Below are 18,199 nucleotides of genomic sequence, written 5' to 3'. Positions count from 1 at the left end.
TTGAATTCTAGTTTATATCATCAGTTAATGTAGGGTTGTAACATAACTAGATTCGATCTCAATTAAATTTCTGTGGACAAGATCGAGATGGAGAACAATCCATTGCTTCTCTCTCTCAATGTAATAATCACTCGAGTGAAATTAAGGTTTAAATCCCATCATTTACAAATATTTGCGACTACTTTTCACTAAAAATAAGACTTAAGTAATAACAAATCCATGCATGTTACTGTATTTCCCCCCTAAAGAAGCAAAAAAGTTTGGGAATTTATAATATTTTGTGTGTTTTCATTAATAAGGAAATTAAAAAGAGAAAATCAGAGACATGATTCCCTTGGTGAAGCAACAGACATTATTAAAATCAGAAGCAAAAGACTAATTCATAAAAGCAAGAAAGCAACAGTAGAATGTTACATCAAACAATCAAGATGCAGCAATGCTTTGATTCCCTTGGTGAACCCAACAACATTTCTGACATCTTCAATTTTTTTGCTTTAGAAATGTTTGATAGTGTACGTATAGTCAACTTCTGTAGAGCTCCACCATTCTTTAGGATATATTAGAAACTCATATAATCCTTCATGTATTTCAACCAAGGTACCGAATACAGTAGTCGTAATGCCTTATATAACAGTATGCTTTATAACAGATTAGCAACTGACTATAACAAAATACTAACTGACTATAACAAAATACTAACTAACTAATATAGTTACACTAACATTCCCTCTCCAGTATCTGAAAATAAACAACTCGCAGAAACCACATTCAAACGATCACGACAGCGAGAAAAATCTCCAACCGTCAATGGTTTAGTCAACACATCTGCCACCTGATCGCGTCTAGGAACAAAATTCACACAGAGCTGATTACTCAAAACCTTCTCACGAACAAAGTGAATATCCAACTCCACATGTTTCACTTTAGCATGCAGCACAGGATTAGCCGCTAAAGAAACGGCAATAGTATTATCATACCAAATGATCGGAATACCACTAGGCGTAAAGCCTATCTCAGTCAACAGAGATTGAAACCACACCATTTCAGATGTTGCATTAGCTAAACTTCGATATTCAGCTTCCGTAGTAGACCGGGAGACAACACTCTGTTTCTTTGACATCCATCCTACAAGATTATCCCCTAAGTATATACAAAATCCGGAAGTAGACTTACGATCTTCAAGTGAGCTTGCCCAATCAGCATCACTAAAGCCAGTTAAGCTCAGACCAGAGGCTTGAAATAACAACCTATGATCAATCGTACCCTTAACATATCTCAAGATACATTTCACAGCTGTCCAATGAACATCATGAGGTTGATGCATATATTGACTCACTTTATTAACCGCAAAAGATAAATCAGGACGAGTTAAACATAAGTATTGCAAGCTGCCTACAACCTGTCGATATAGAGTACCATCGGACAACGGCACTCCAGTCAAAGATGTAAGAGTTGGTGAACTTATCATAGGAGTATCCACAGACTTAGCATTCAGCATGTTAGCACGTTCCAGTAACTCACGAGCATACTTTTTCTGAGAAACATGCATACGGTCCTCATGTCTGACCACTTCGAGACCAAGAAAGAAACTGAGCTCCTCTAAGTTTTTAAGAGAAAATTGACGATCAAGACAAGAAATAATAGCATCTATTTCATCACAATCTCCACCTGTAACAATGATATCATCAACATAGACAAGAAAGTAAACACTTCCAGCATCTGTATGTTTGTAAAATAAAGAAGCATCTGCCCTGGAAGGCGTAAAATGCAATTGATGCACCAAAAAGTTCCTCAGCTTTTCAAACCAAGACCTTGAAGCTTGTTTAAGACCATATATAGCCTTATTTAATCGACAGGCCAAAGATTGACCATGCTCATCAACAACTTCAAACCCAGGAGGCTGCTTCATGTAAATATCCTCAACTAAATCTCCATTCAAAAATGCGTTGTTCAGATCAACCTGTCGAAGCTTCCATTTTCGTGACACGGCTAATGCAAGTATCAAGCGTACAGTACTGATTTTGACAACTGGGCTAAAAGTCTCGTGATAATCCAGTCCTGCTGCTTGAGAAAATCCTTGAGCAACCAAGCGAACCTTATTACGTGCTACACTACCATCAGAATTTCTCTTGATTTTAAACAACCATTTGCAACCGACTAAAGATTGATTCACCGGCACTGAAACTAAATCCCATGTGCGATTCCGAATTAAGGCCTGAAGCTCATCATTAACAGCCTGTTTCCATGATGGAATTGCCATTGCCTCATGAATAGTTAAGGGTTCCACATCACTCACCACTGCCATATATGTCTTCGGTTTGTAAATCCCCATCTTACTCCTAGTCATCATGGGATGTCTATTTATTAAAGAAGAGCCCTGTTGCTCAACAATCGGAGCTAAACGATCTTCTGAATTGCTTGAAGTAGGATCCGTCAGACTAGCATCCACAGGACTAGAATTATTAGCGGGAGTGGAATCAACAGGAGATGATTCTGATATATTTGCCGGAGAAGTCATGAATATAGGCAAGGAGGTAACATCTCTCATGAACTGCCCAGATCTGCTGTCAGGGACGGAAACCACAGACTTTGACAGTTGAGCAAATGGATAAGTAGCTTCATCAAAACGAACATGACGAGAAATATAAACACGTCCATATCGATCAACACATTTATATCCCCTGTGATTTGTGGCATAACCCAAGAAGGTACAAGGAGCAGACCTGTATTGAAGCTTATGACGATTATATGGCCGAAGAAGCGGATAGCAAAGGCACCCGAAGACTCTAAGCTGTTGATAATCCGGTTTGTGACCAAAAAGCTGCTCACATGGAGATACACCAGATAGGCTTTTAGTTGGAAGTCTATTCATGATATACACAGCTGTAGCAAATGCATCAGCCCAGTAGGAAATGGGCAAGGAAGCTTGAGCTAACAACACTAGTCCTGTTTCAACGATCTGTCGATGGCGACGTTCAACGAGACCATTTTGCTCTGAGGTATGCGGGCATGATACACGATGACCAATTCCACATTGTTTCAGATATACGTCAAATGACCGAAACTCACCCCCGCCATCAGTTTGAAGCTGTTTGAGTTTAACACCTAACTGCAACTCGACACATTTCTTGAACGAAAGAAATGCAGAAAAAGCATCAGATTTCTTTTTAAGAAAATAGATCCATGTGTGTCGAGAAAATGAGTCAACAAAGGACAAGTAATATTGATAGCCAGAAGAAAAGCAAGGAGCTGGCCCCCATACATCTGCAACCACCAGTTCTAAAGGGGCAGTGTACACGCAATCAGAAGACCTAAAGAGCAACTTGTGTCCCTTTCCTAGCTCACAAGCATTACACAACGTATAGTTTTTACGTGTCGAAATTCTAATATTACAAGAGGTCAAAATACTACGAACAACATCCCATGATGGATGACCCAATCGCCGATGCCACTTGTCGAACTGAACATCTGAGCCCTGCTGTTGAAAAGACTCTGGCAATGCTGTGCTTTCAGTATTAAAAGCAAAATTTGACTTGACAGTATCAATTCGATACAGCCCATTCAACTCACTTCCTCATAGCAATGTCTGATGAGTCTTCAAGTCCTTGACATAGCAGTAGTTAGGATAAAATTCAAAATATACGCCATTATCTTTAGCAAATTTAGAAACTGACAATAGATTTTTTTTAATATCAGGAACATATAACAGATCCCGAAGCAATAATGGACTGGAATCATCAGCCAAGAGAGATGAACCACCAACATGTGTAATAGGTAGAGAAAATCCATTACCTATAACAACCTTACCTCCGCCATTATACAAGCGAGCATCAGACAATTTCGCTGAGTCATTTGTCATATGAGCAGTAGCGCCACTATCAGGATACCAGGCCGGATCGACAACTGTAGATGGAACTGCAATCCCAGGGGATCCATGCGATTGAATTCCATGACCATCCGTTGAACATATTGACTGTGATATGAGCCCTGATCGCCTATGCATACAGTCTGAACCGGAAGCAGAAGACCCACGTGATGCCTGACCAATAACTGCAGGCATGTGAAAATGTGTACTTTGACCACGCTGAGTAGAATCCATTTCATTAAGTGTGGGTTGAATCTGTCGAAGAGGTTCATAAATCGGTGGGTTATGGGCATAATAAGACGAATGCAAACCATCATTCGTACAACACATATAAGCTTGAATGGGCTTGCGACCCATGTGAGAAGATCTAGCCCAACTCTCAGTATTGTCCCTGATGCTAGAATTTTCTCCTTCTCCATCAGACGCCGAGTCATATCTGTAGAAGCAACGCCGAGCAAGATGCCCAAATTTTCCACAAATCTGACACTGTGGTCTTGCACCACCACCTCGACGCCCACGACCTCGACCACGACGAGAACTCTGTGATCCACGCGATGAACGAAACATATCCGGTGGAGGTTGACCGGCATATGACGGAACACTTGGAACCGGAAAATCCTTGTGCACTGCTGCAACATTTGCTGAAAACACCGTCTGGGCAAAATGCCCTTGTTGCCGAGCCTCAGCATCCAGAAGTGCTGTTGTAATACCTTGAAGATCAAATGGGACTCTGCTCGTGGTGATAATCGACACCACATTATCAAATTCAGGTGGTAAGCCATTCAAAATAGCAGACTGTTGTTATTCCATTGTCACACACTGACCACATCCTGCCAAAGAATCACACAGATGCTTGATTTCCGCTAAATACGCAGACATAGACAACTCATTTTTACGAATATTATGCAGTAACGATCGATAACGCATCGCCTTAGTAGTAGAATGAGATCCAAATATACGCATAAGGGCCTGCCACAACTCACAGGATGACCCAGAACTCCCGACTAACTGATTATGTAGCGTCGGACTAATAGTCGACAGAAGCCACGCTGCAAGTGCTGAATCTTGTTGTTCATAGCGCACGTACAAAGGATTCTCGTCAGAAATACCTTCTTCATTGACAAGCATTCTTGGAGGAATAGAAACCGTCCCCTCAAGAAACATTTGCAGTCGATGAGTCTTCACTATCAACAGCACATGTTGTTTCCAGGCCAAGAAATTTCCATCATCTACCAGCACAGCAACCTTCTGGGAAGCAAGAGCCAAAAATTTATCTGTTGCGAACTCCATTACTAAAAAAAACTCACTCTGATACCATATTAGAAACTCATATAATCCTTCATGTATTTCAACCAAGGTACCGAATACAGTAGTCGTAATGCCTTATATAACAGTATACTTTATAACAGATTAGCAACTGACTATAACAAAATACTAACTAACTAATATAGTTACACTAACATGATATACTTTGCCTTCTCAATAACATCTTTATCGTTTCTAATGTCTAAAATTTCCATTACCTTGAGTTTAGACAACAAACAATAAGCCACTTTTTCAAGCAGCTTGCTGAGAACTTCCTAAATCCACAACATAGAAAGGAGTCGGTAAGAGTCTGCAACTTAAACCAAAGATTAAAGTTAGAATAATACCTGATGACAGGCAAGTTTTTCGAGTTCAGGCGAACTTGGCAGTAAAATTTCAAGTCGTTTATCCATTGAACTTGACCATTTAACATTTATCAGAAGATCAGCATATTCACAACTTGACTGTTCACGATAATAATCACATATCTTCAGTTCGACCAAGGTAGCAAAAACAGGAGCGATTCACACTTCACAGCTTAAAAGACGTTATCATAATGACAAAGATTGGACTGTTAGTAGAATTTAATAGGAGACTTTAGCAGAAATAAGACCAAGGATTTGTCAAGAAAACAAACCTTGAGAGAATTATATGTCAGAACTAGTGAATGGACATTACTGATCCCTCTAAATAATGCTGCTGCATAATTTTGAAAATCGGAGAATGCCGATTGAATAAAAGCGCTGTTAATAGATTTTAGATTCTCCAGTGGATTCCCTGCTATTACAAGGTTACCTTATTTGAAGTAAGCTAGATTTGGGTATCAAGCATTACCGACAATCGTGACTATTAACCGTGCTACAGGAAAATAGGGCTTTAGCGGCGTTTGTAGCGGCGTTTTATCAGAAAACACCGCAAAAATTGTAAAACATAGAGCAATAGCGGCGTTTTACCAAAAACGCCGCTAAAAACTAAGCAATAGCGGCGCTTTTGGTAAAACGCCGCTAAAAATCATATAACTCTTAAAATCTTAAACCCAAAAAATCATAAGCACTACTTTTTTTTTGCTTTTGGTAAAACGCCGCTAAAAATCATATAACTCTTAAAATCTTAAACCCAAAAAATCATAAGCACTACTTTATAACCCCTAAAATAGTAAACCCCTAAATCCTAACAAACCCTAAACACTAAACTATAACCCCTAAAACCCTAAACGACGCAATAGGTGTATTTTTAGCGGCGCTAGGTTATAAACGCCGCTAATGTTAAATTATTTTGTTCAAAACTTCGCTGTTTAGCTGTCTTATTTTTTACCCACACCTGATACACTTAACATTTTCTCCATTTTTCCCCAGTTCTATTTCCCCCTTCTTCCTCATCCTAAATCCCTAAAGTATTATCACCCATTCCCATATTCGACATCTAAATTCCTAACGAATTTAATAATAATAAAAAAGTAATTTTAACAATTAAACTTAAATTCAGAAATTTGAAACATAGAGGAATTAAATTCTTAAGAATAGAAATATAATGACTAAATTTTAATTTTACGAAAAGTACAAATACTTATCTCATATTTTAGCTTTTACAGATTAAGTGGTTTAGTATTCAATTTGTTAAAGTATGTTAAGGGAATTACTTTTTCTTTTTTAAGATTTAACACTCCTATGTGAGAAGATATTATTTAACTCGTATATTTATTAAAAGTTTATATAAAAATTAATTTAAAACTCTATATAAAAATTAATTTTTATTTTGGTTATAATCATAAAGTTAATTGTGTTTTGAATTTTTATTATAGAAAAATATTTGTTAAAAATGAAAAAAATTAAAATACTATTATTTAAAATAATTTTAAAGTTTTTTGGGTATATGACTTATTTTTTTTAATTTATATATTAAATAAATTCTTATATAATAGTAAAAGAGATAGTCTTAATTAATTTTAAAATATTGAATTAATTATCATTATAGTTTAAGATTTATGGCTTAGGGTATATGATTTAGGGTTTAAAATTTAAGAGTTACTATTTTAAGGTTCATGGATTATGGATTATAGGTTTATGGATTATGGTTTATAGTTTATGGTTTAAGGGCTAGGGTTTAAGGTTTAGGTGTTAGGGGTTAGGGGGTATGGGTTAGGGGTTATGGGTTATGGGTTTAAGGGTTATGTTGTATGATTTAGGGTTTAGGGGATAAAAGTTAGGGGTTTAGGTTTAGATTAGTTAATTAGTATTTTTTAATTTATATATTAAATAAATTCTTATATATTCGTAAAAGAGATAATATTAAATTTAAGATATTAAAATTATGATTATAGTTTAATTTATTTAAGAGATAATAGATTAACTTTATATATATTTAGGATTTAACTTGAGATTTGTTAAATGATGAAATTTTATGTAATCAATTAATGCTTTTATATTTAAAAATATTTAATCTAAACAAATTGATATATAAAAATATATAAAAAAATTAAAATTTAATCTAATTATTTTAAATATTACTTAAATTTTTAAAAAAAATTATTTAAAATTAATATAAAAGATATAATAATTCAATATAAAAATTATAAAAAAGTCAAACATTAGCGGCGTTTATGATAAAAACGCCGCAAAAGGCAAGCAATAGCGGAGTTTATATAAAAACGCCGCAAAAGGCAAGCAATAGCGGCATTTATGATAAAAATGCCGCAAAAAAGTAATTTATTTTAAATAAAACGGTACCGTTTTGATAAAATACGCGGCTAAATTTTAGTTTTGATTGAAACGACGCCGTTTTATTTCTCCCCCTCCCCAATTCCCTTATTTCCCGATTCCACTTTCTTTCTCAGCCATTCTCAGCCTGTACTTCTATTTCTCTCCCCCGATTCCCCTTTCTTTCCCAATTCCCTTTTCTTTCTCAACCTTTCTCAGACTAAGTCATTTCACCCTATTGCAAACCCGAAACCCTTATGTTCCCCCAAATCATAGTTCCCCCTAAACCTCAAAATTTCCCCAAATCAAACCCATTTGCCGTCTCCCTCTCTCTTTTCAATCGACAGGTATTATAATTTTCTAATCAAACCTAAAGCTCCTTCTTTCATTTTGATTTCATTGCAGCAAGCAAGTTGTTTATTTTTTATTTCATTTCGACTTCGATTTCACTTCTGTTTTATTTTTGCAGCAAGCAGAAAGATTAAGGGATTTCATTTTGAAATCAAACTCGGTTGAAGGCTACCTTTGGCGAGTCCATCAAATCAAGGTACTCTCATTTACTTGTTCTTTTGAACCCTAGACTTTAGCATGCTGACATTTATATATTTTTTTTTCTTTTGTGTTCTTTAGTATATGCCATCTATTGGGAATTTTATTGTTGTTCTCTTTCCCTCTGCGCATGTAGTTAGTTTCCTATTATGGGAATTTATTTTGTTGGTTTTGATTTCTGCATTTGATTTTGGCTTTTTGGTTCTTTGAGTTGGAAGATTGATGGCCTTTTATGGGCTAGTTTGATTTATATTGGCATTTGATTATACATGATTAGAAAATGGTTTAATATGTATAGATTCTCCAAGACTAGAAACTTTATCCTTGATGTTTCAAGTTACTGAATGATGAACTTGGCTGTCTTGAAACTACAACCTACACATGAGTGACCTTCGATACCGTAAACATGTTTTCGGTTATCAGTTTAGTGTCTTCTTATGTGATCATTGGTAGAAGCAATTCCTTGTTGGATTAGATAGTTTAGGTTAGATAACCCGACCTATATTGAATTGCTTGCTCTATTTATTGTGTTTTGGTTTCAATGGTCAATATTCTGGGCTTATTAAACTCTAAAAATGCGTGTCACCAGTCATCCTCATGAAAACATGCCTCAAAAACACTCTTTGCTTCTGCTGTTGTGCTTGTGCTGCCTTACACTCAAATATTTATGTTACCAATCTTAGCTGGTCCAGTCACCTTTTCTTCCATGATCTTCTGCGTATTGTGTAACGTTAATACATCCTTCCTTATCCTGCATTGCTTTTACACTGTTAAATAGCGGGTAGTAGCTATCCCTGAAGTTTTTTGGCGAACTTTAGAGTCATAAAAACCCTGGATAAAGACTTCCTGATTCTGAAATTTGCTGCCTTGCATTGGAGGGCACCTATTGAGCTTGATGGTCTACATCTTTTCACAGAAACTGTAGAAATTTCAAAACCTGTTACTTTTTGGAGAGAAGTTATCTTATTGTTTCCTTCTGTCTTGGTAACTGCATATTTGTTTTATTTTCTCCTTAATCCTCAAGTCATGCTCTAAGAAATACACTCAATTGAAGTTTGGAGCAACTCTATCCTCTTTTAACTCTATGATCTTATGAATGTGCAGAGCATGTTTGTAATGTCTCTGTCATAGTGGCTTCATCATATGATATCAATGACTATGTTACACATTGATGGTTAGAAAGCTGTAATTAATTATTTTTTATTCAATTTGATGGCTCGGAATAAATTGTTTGTGGTGACGCATGCATATTCACGTAACAGATGATGTGATTGTTATACGTAGCTATTACATGAGTTGAGACCTGATGAGAGTAAGTTGGAGAATAGCCTGTGTTATCCAAAAATTAGTATTTTGTTCTAACAATCACTCTTTTGCATGCTAACTCAGCATATTATAATGACATCTGTGTCGGATCAATTGTTTGCCGGCTGGAAAAAAAGGAAGATGGGGCTATCCATTTGTACATCATGACATTGGGGTTATCCATTTTCCAGCATATTACCCTAAACTTCTGTGATGAGTTAAATGGATTTAACTCAATTGAATAATGATTAATTCACTTGTTTTAAGTGTTTTTTTTCATTTTATATTTTTTATATAAAAAATATATATACTTAAATCACAAAATGATAACTAAACTATACTTATTTTCCCAAATTGATATTTAAACTTTTTTGTTGTCATAAGTGGTACTTAAACTATACCACTTACCCATTTTATCTCTGTTGTTAAAGAAATTCCCTTAACCAATCATTTTGTGGCACGATATAATTTTTAACTAAAATATCCAAAAAAAAGATTAAATATTATTTCCTTTATAAACATATTTATCTTTTTTTGTTCTTCACCTAAAAGTTCTAGTGACAAAAAATTCAAGAACTAATCGAGAAACACATTTGAACCTAGTTTTCGACAATAAAGCTTAGATTGCGATGAGTTTTTTTTTTCTTTTTAATTTTTTAATATATTCTACCGGACACATCGCAATTCAAGTATCTATGTTAGTGATTTAGTAGCTCTTCTTAAATTTGAATCTCGATGATAATTAGACTGGAGGATGCCATTACTGTAGTAAGGATCCTTTAAATATTTACCTTTTTTTAATAAATTTTGAACTAGAGTGAATTGGCAAAAGTGTTGTTAAGAAGCTGAGGGTGTTACCGTAGCTCAACCAATTTAATAATTTAAGTTGATGCTATAATGTTATTGAAATGCATATTTGAGTCAGATTATTTTTTTATTTTATGGCTGTTTATTGTTTGCAGGTGTAATTTACTTTGCTAGAATTGACTCTTCCATCCAATTTATAATTTCTAAGAGGTATGTATATTTAATTTGCTAAATCTTTATTTCTAGGAGATTATATTTGGTATGTATTCCATGAGCTAATTACAAGGTAATTACAATTTCAAATAGGTATGTATATTTAATTTGTTAAATTTGTTTTTAACTTGTTTTTTAATGGATCATTAATGGATCATGTTTTTAACTTATTTCAAGTCTGTCCTTTGATTATTTTTTTAATTTGCTTATGCTGTTTATCCTTAGAGACTTGTTATGTTGTTTTTAAATTTTTTAATTTGCTTATTCTGCTTATCCTTTGGATCTCTTTGCTACTAGTTCCAATGCGTATGTTCTTCTCATTGCTACTGGTTCCAATGCGTATGTTCTTAAGTATGAATAAGTATGAATTAATTTTATTACCATGTAGCTTGCTTGTCCATTAAAATTACAACAATAGCTGACCCTCTCTCCAACCTTTTTTAAATATTTTAAAGATTCAAAGTATATAGGTTGGAAACCTGACGGGTTGCCTTATATCGAGCTGTAAGATATAATGGATCCTCCCTAGGTGCAACAACGCCACGTATGATGAATCTTAAAAAATTCAAAAAGACTTGAAAAAAGTTCTATCGAGCTCATTTACTATAGAATATTTATTACCATGTAGCTTGCTTGTCCATTAAAATTACAACAATAGCTGACCTTCTCTCCAACCTTTTTTAAATATTTTAAAGATTCAAAGTATATAGGCTGGAAACCTGGCGGGTTGCCTTATATCGAGCTGTAAGATATAATGGATCCTCCCTAGGTGTAACAACGCCACGTATGATGAATCTTAAAAAATTCAAAAAGACTTGAAAAAAGTTCTATCGAGCTCATTTACTATTGAATATTTATTACCATGTAGCTTGCTTGTCCATTAAAATTACAACAATAGCTGACCTTCTCTCCAACCTTTTTTTAAATATTTTAAAGATTCAAAGTATATAGGCTGGAAACCTGACGGGTTGCCTTATATCGAGCTGTAAGATATAATGGATCCTCCCTAGGTGTAACAACGCCACGTATGATGAATCTTAAAAAATAACTTACATAACTCACATAACTTACATAATTTACATAACTCACATAACGTACATAACAACTTACGGAACTTAACTAATACATGTAGTGTAATCTAATAGTTTCCTTAAAAGCATATAGTTTAAAGTTCAAATTTCATAACTTACATAATCTACATAACTTACATAAAACATAAAAATATATCATATCAAGACTTACATAATAAACAACTTACCTGTGTAATTTATTGTCAACTTTAGAATTCAAGAACTACGAAATGGATAGGAGTTGGATGAAATTGTCAAGGGTAAGCAACGCCTATCGAAATGGAGTACAAACTTTTCTGAATTTTGCATTTCAAAATGCAAGCCAAGAGAATATGATTCTTTGCCTGTGTAAGAAGTGTGGCAACATCAATTGGCATACTCGTGAAGTTGTGTCTACGAACATCTAATTGTTGATGGCTTTATTCGGGGGTATAAAAAATGGATTTTCCATAGAGAGTGTACATCTAGTGGAACTTCTTCAATGATTAATCCGACTTATCCTGATACTGATTACCATCAGTATGTTAGACAAGATGACATGGAAGGTATGTTGCGGGATGCATTTAATATGCACAATCATGGTGAGCAATCGTTTCCACCTGACTTTATTGCATCCGATGATTGTAATATTGGTGGAAATGTTTTTGGCGAAACGAGAACAAGTGCACCTTATGAGGAGCCAAATAAAGAAGCGGCGAAGTTCTACAATTTACTTAATGAAATGAACGAAAAACTTTATGAGGGATCAAAATATTCGAAATTGTCTTTCTGCATTCGTTTATTTCACTTAAAATGTTTGGGAGGGTGGACTGGAAATTCTTTTACAATGCTGCTCAAGTTTCTGAGAGAGATGTTTCCTTTTGCGAAAATCCCCCAATCTTGTCAAGATATGAAGAGACTAATAAAATATTTGGGCATTGGGTACGATAAAATTCATAGTTGCCCAAATGACTGCATGTTGTACTCGGGTGATCAGAAGAACCAACAGTGTTGTAATGTTTGCGACAAGTCTCGTTGGATGAATGGGAATACAGAAGATGTGAATGCGAATGAAGGTGGGGCACAGTTAAGAAAGAAGCTAGTCAAGGTTTTGTGATACTTTCCCCTAATACCAAGACTTCAAAGGCTTTTCATGTCGTCAAAGGAGGCCAAATCTATGAGGTGGCATAATGATCAACGGACCGATGATGGATTATTAAGACATCCTGTGGATTCTTTAGCTTGGAAATCATTTGACATGAAATTTTTAAGCTTTGCAAGCGATCCTCGAAATGTGAGGCTTGGGCTAGCAGCTGACGGATTTAATCCATTTAAAATCATGAGTACTTCGTATAGTACTTAGCCTGTGGTGCTTGTTCCTTACAATTTGCCTCCATGGATTTGCATGAAGCAATCTTCGTTTATTTTATCAATGATTATTCCTGGAGAGAAAGGTCTCGGAAATGATATTGACATCTATTTGCAGCCACTTATTGAAGAGTTAAAACAATTATGGTCGGGTGTTGAGACATATGATGTATTAAGAAAAGAGAACTTTTATTTACGTGCAGCTTTATTATGGACAATTAATGATTTCCCGGCTTATGCTAATTTATCGGGTTGGAGTACTAAAGGACGTTATGCTTGTCCTTGTTGTGCTACGCAAACTTGTTCGAAGTGGTTGTACAATAGGAAGAAGTTCTCTTACATGGGCCATCGTCGGTGGTTAGATGGAAATCATAAATTTAGATTTCGGAGGACTCTATTTGACGGTACTGAAGAGTATAGAGGAGCTCCTCAGCAGACCGTTGGATCTAAAATCTTGTTTATGTTAAAAGATATCAACTTCAGTTATGGGAAGATGAATCAACCACCTAACACGCAATCAAAGAGAAGATCGAGGGATGGATCCGATGATGAATCTGACGAAGAGGATGATCCTAATGAGGCCGACTTGTGGAAAAAAAAGAAGTATTTTTTTTGAGTTGCCTTATTAGGAGCATAATATTTTACGCCACAATCTTGATGTCATGCATATTGAGAAGAATGTCTGCGAGAACATAATTGGGACAATTTTGAATGTCGATGGAAAATAAAAAGACAATCTTCAGAGTCAACTTGATTTAGTTGACATGAGAATTCAGCGCGATCTTCATCCTCAAGTACTTCCGAATGGGAAATATCGGTTGCCGCCTTCTATTTTTTCAATGTCAAAGGAAGAGAAATAGGTGTTTTGTATGGTGTTTAAGGATATAAAGGTCCCGGATGCGTATGCGTCAAATATATCTAGATGTGTGAGTCTTAAAGATCGAAGATTATATTCATTAAAACATATGATTACCACATCTTGATGCAAGATTTACTCCCAGTTGCTTTACGGTGCTGCATGTCAAAAAATGTGACGTCCTGTATAATTGAACTATCCAATATAATGAAAGCTATTTGTGGCAAAGTTTTGGATGTTGAAGAACTTAAGAAAGTATAGGATCGAGCTGCTTTGACTTTATGCAATTTGGAGAAGATCTTTCCACCTTCCTTCTTCACTATTATGGTGCACTTGGTAATCCATCTCCCTCACGAAGCAATACTTGGTGGACCGGTTTTTTATCGATGGATGTATCCAATAGAAAGGTGCTAATTTATTTGTCAAGTATTTATTTATTCGCGTCTATACATTCAGTTACAACTTTTGATAAATATTGTATATCGTGTTTAGGTTCCTAAGCAAATTAAAATCTTATTGTCGCAATAAGCGTTATCCAGAAGGATCAATTGCTGAAAGCTACTTGGCAGATGAGTGCATGACATTCTGTTCTAGATATTTAGAAGATGTTGAAACACGATTGAATAGACCAAATAGAAATGCTGAGCTCAATGATCATAACTTGGCCGAAACTTATTTATTCCAAAGTTATAGAGAACCAATCGGCAAAGTTGAAATTGCAGAATTAGATGATATATCATGGATACAAGCACATCGATATGTACTTTTTCACCACGATTTAGTTGAACCATTACGCAAGTAAGTTCTAAAATTTCCTCACATATTCGTCATTTTGATTTGTTTATCTTCTAACCAATTACACTTGTTTTTAATATAGTGAGTACAAACAAATTTTGAGATCTCGTGCATGCTCTCGAAGATTGCAACATCGAGAGATTAATAAGTTATTCACAGAATCTTTTCATGAATGGTTAAGTCAAACGGTATGTAACTAAAGTTAATAAGTTACATATAATCCCGAAATTTAGTTAATTATTCAATTTACTTTCGATTCAATAGGTTTGGAGTGGAAAGGACGTCAATGACGAAGTTAAATGGCTTTCTCAAGGTCCGAACAGAATAATAAAAAGATATAGTGCCTTCCCCATCAATGGATACAAAATTTATACAAAGTATCGTGAGAAAATGAGGAGAACTCAAAATTGTGGAGTTGTTAATTCTTCAATTACAAGTTATGCTAGTGCTAGGGACAGTAATCCGGTTGAGGGTAATGTGGAGTATTACAGACTTCTTACCGACATTATTGAGTTGGATTACTATGGCAGATGGAAAGTTGTCTTATTTTGGTGTGATTGGGCTGATGTTAATACTGCTCGAGGAATTAAAGAAGATCAATTTGGTTTTACAATGTTGAATTTCTCTCGCTTGATTCACACTGGACAACAATTGATGGACGAGCCATATGTATTTTCCTCTCAAGTGAAACAAGTTTTTTATTCGAAAGATCCAACTGATGAGGATTGGTATGTTGTACTCCAGAACACCCCTAGAGACTTGTTTGAAATGGGTAATGGAAGTAGAGATGACATCGTCGAAAGATCAGAAACATTACCTTTTCCAGAACAAAACTTAGATGAAAATATCCCTAGTACTAATACACAACATCAATGGGTTCGACATGATGTGGATGAAGATATTTACGAATAATGATGTAGTAAGATTTTACAATTTTTTAATTATATGTAATATTATAATTTTAATCTTTGTCATGTTATAAAATTTAACTATTTTATATGTATTACTATTGTTGTAATTTGTTACTAAAACTTTAACTATTTTATGTGTATTGCAGGAAAAATGCGTAGAAGAAGATTAAGAGATTTAAGTATTGTCCAGAATACTCCAAATTCGGAAGAAGGAAATAATGAACAGCAGACAGTTGTTGGATCTTCGAATGTGCCGGAGACACTTGATGAGCCTGAAGAATTTCAAAGTAATGTTATGTTCATTTTACATGTGTTGACTTTTATTATTGAATTATTTGTCAATTTTAATATAATAATAGTATATCATTTTTCAGCTGAAAGTGGTGGGACGCGTAGAGTTCGAGGACGTACGCTGCTTAAATATTTATACGACTTAGATCCTGTCGAGCATGTTAAAGTAAGTAGAAATACTCATGGTCAGCCTGTTGGATCTGAAGCTCGACTTTTAGCAGACTATTTGGGCATTTTAGCACGAAATGCAAATATGTTGCCCATCAACTATGAATCATGGCATCACATGCTTGATAGCAACAAAAATCAGGCTCTCGCTAATATTAAGGTAACAAAATGTGAATGCAATTTATAATACTTTGGTTTAAGTTTCATTTATATTTACATTCTAAACTTATGTTTTTTTAGGAGAGATTTGCTTTAGAAGTCTCCGATGATTATATCAAGAAGGCATTAGGTAAAAGATGGAGAGACAATAAAAGCACTTTAAAGAAACAATATTTTAAGAAAGACATAAGCCTCGAGGAAAAATTGAGAAATGTTCCGCCGGGAATGCTGAGGTATCAATGGGAAGATGCGGTTAGATTTTGGAATTCAAAGAAAGGAGAGGTATTGCGTATTTCCAAACTCTTATATATAGTGTTTACTTTATACGTAATAATAATTTTATTATGTAGGACCGTGATCGAGTTGGAACAAGCAGCAGGCAAAAACAAAAATTCACGCACACGGCAGGGTCGAGAAGTTTTGCTTCTGTAGCTGAGGCCGAGGTATTATGAATTTATTAATTCTTTCAAATATTAATAACTTTCTATTATTAAATAATATTCTTACTACTATATTGTAGGAAGTTAAATCCGGACAAAAAGTTGGACGCCTTCAGCTTTTTGAGATTACACATAGGAAGAAAGATGGATCTCCTATGACATCCGAAGCTGGAGAAATTATGGTATATTTACTTAATAATATTTGATCTATTCTAAATATTTATAATCTTTAATGATAATTGTTTAATTTGATTTATTCTAAATATTTATAATCTTTAATTATAATTGTTTAATTCAATTCATCATTAGTAGTTTTAAATAATGTTAAGTTATGTTGCATTCCTTTTTATTATATATTTCGTTTCTAACTCTTTCATTGATTTTTTAGGAGAAACTAAAGGAGAAGAAGGCGGAATATGAAGCGATTGCTTCGAGTGATAGTTCTGTTAATCTTGAGAACATTGATAATAGAATTATCACTGAAGTTTTGGGTCCTGAAAGGTACGGTCGGGTTTGATTTCAAGAATCTGGTGTTACTCCGACCCAATATTTGGATCCGGCTCCCAGCAATACATGCCTTCCGGAAGTCAAGCTCAAGCTGAAGTTCAGAGGTTAAGAGACCAGATAGCTCAGATGCAAGTGAACACGGTTGAGCAAATTGCCGAGGTTCAACGAAAATATGAAGAACTCCAGCAACAACTTTAGAGCGGAGGCAGCAGAGAGGGAGGCAGCGGCTGCAGCGAGAGAGGCAGAGGCACGAGCGATGGTAGCAGAGCAAAGCAAAAAGTACGATGACCTCCAGCTACAGCTTCAGCAGATGATGCATATGTTTCAGCAATCGCAAAAGCCGCCATCTTAGACATTAGTTTTCTTATTGTAAGAATGTTTTTAAGTTTTGTCATGTTTAACATTATTGTAAAAATATTTTAAATTATACTTTATTTATTAATTATATCATATATCTTTAGTTAAATTTGAAGTATCATTTAGAATTAATTTTTTGGTTGTATTTTTATGCTAAATTTGCTGTTTTTGGCTGCATTTTATACTATATTTGTTGTATTTGGTTGGATTTTAATGCAGGAAGGGCTGGATATTGGTGAAAGAAATATTGCAAATCTGCCAAAATTTGCGGCGTTTGTAGAAAAAGCGCCGCTAAAAGACGTGACTTTTAGCGGCGCTTTTCCCAAAAATGCCGCTAAAGCCATGACTTTTAGCGGCTCTTTTCCCACAAACGCCGCTAAAAGCCGTGACTTTTAGCTGTGCTTTTCCCACAAACGCCGCTAAAAGCCATGACCTTTAGCGGCCCTTTTTACCACAAACGCCGCTAAAAGCCATGACTTTTAGCGGCGCTTTTCCCACAAACGCCGCTAAAAGCCTTGACTTTTAGTGGCGTTTTTTTCAATAAATGCCACAAATTTT

At 35.1% G+C, this 18,199-nt stretch overlaps 1 protein-coding gene across 1 annotated transcript; it reads left to right on the top strand.

The window, feature by feature from the left end:
- Positions 1 to 7,986: 7,986 nt before the first annotated feature.
- On the top strand, positions 7,987 to 16,959 carry LOC107952951 (uncharacterized). Its single transcript, XM_041076066.1, has 6 exons — positions 7,987 to 8,213; positions 8,336 to 8,413; positions 10,683 to 10,737; positions 15,866 to 16,006; positions 16,094 to 16,338; positions 16,419 to 16,959. The coding sequence occupies exons 4-6, from the start codon at positions 15,871 to 15,873 to the stop codon at positions 16,767 to 16,769; spliced, it is 732 nt and encodes a 243-aa protein (XP_040932000.1). The 5' UTR covers positions 7,987 to 8,213; positions 8,336 to 8,413; positions 10,683 to 10,737; positions 15,866 to 15,870; the 3' UTR covers positions 16,770 to 16,959.
- The last annotated feature ends 1,240 nt before the right edge of the window (positions 16,960 to 18,199 follow it).

The sequence above is a fragment of the Gossypium hirsutum genome, chromosome A01 (assembly GCF_007990345.1).
Source record: "Gossypium hirsutum isolate 1008001.06 chromosome A01, Gossypium_hirsutum_v2.1, whole genome shotgun sequence".
Lineage (NCBI taxonomy): Eukaryota > Viridiplantae > Streptophyta > Magnoliopsida > Malvales > Malvaceae > Gossypium > Gossypium hirsutum.
The sequence above is the reverse complement of the archived record's forward strand: the minus strand, read 5'-3'. Positions and strand labels throughout refer to the sequence as shown.

Excerpts from the sequence above, each read along its gene's own strand:
- LOC107952951 (XM_041076066.1), top strand. The coding sequence starts at position 15,871 with ATGCGTAGAAGAAGATTAAGAGATTTAAGTATTGTCCAGAATACTCCA. Across the intron at positions 16,007-16,093 it reads TGAGCCTGAAGAATTTCAAA|CTGAAAGTGGTGGGACGCGT; the intron begins GTAATGTTATGT and ends ATCATTTTTCAG. Across the intron at positions 16,339-16,418 it reads AGGCTCTCGCTAATATTAAG|GAGAGATTTGCTTTAGAAGT; the intron begins GTAACAAAATGT and ends ATGTTTTTTTAG.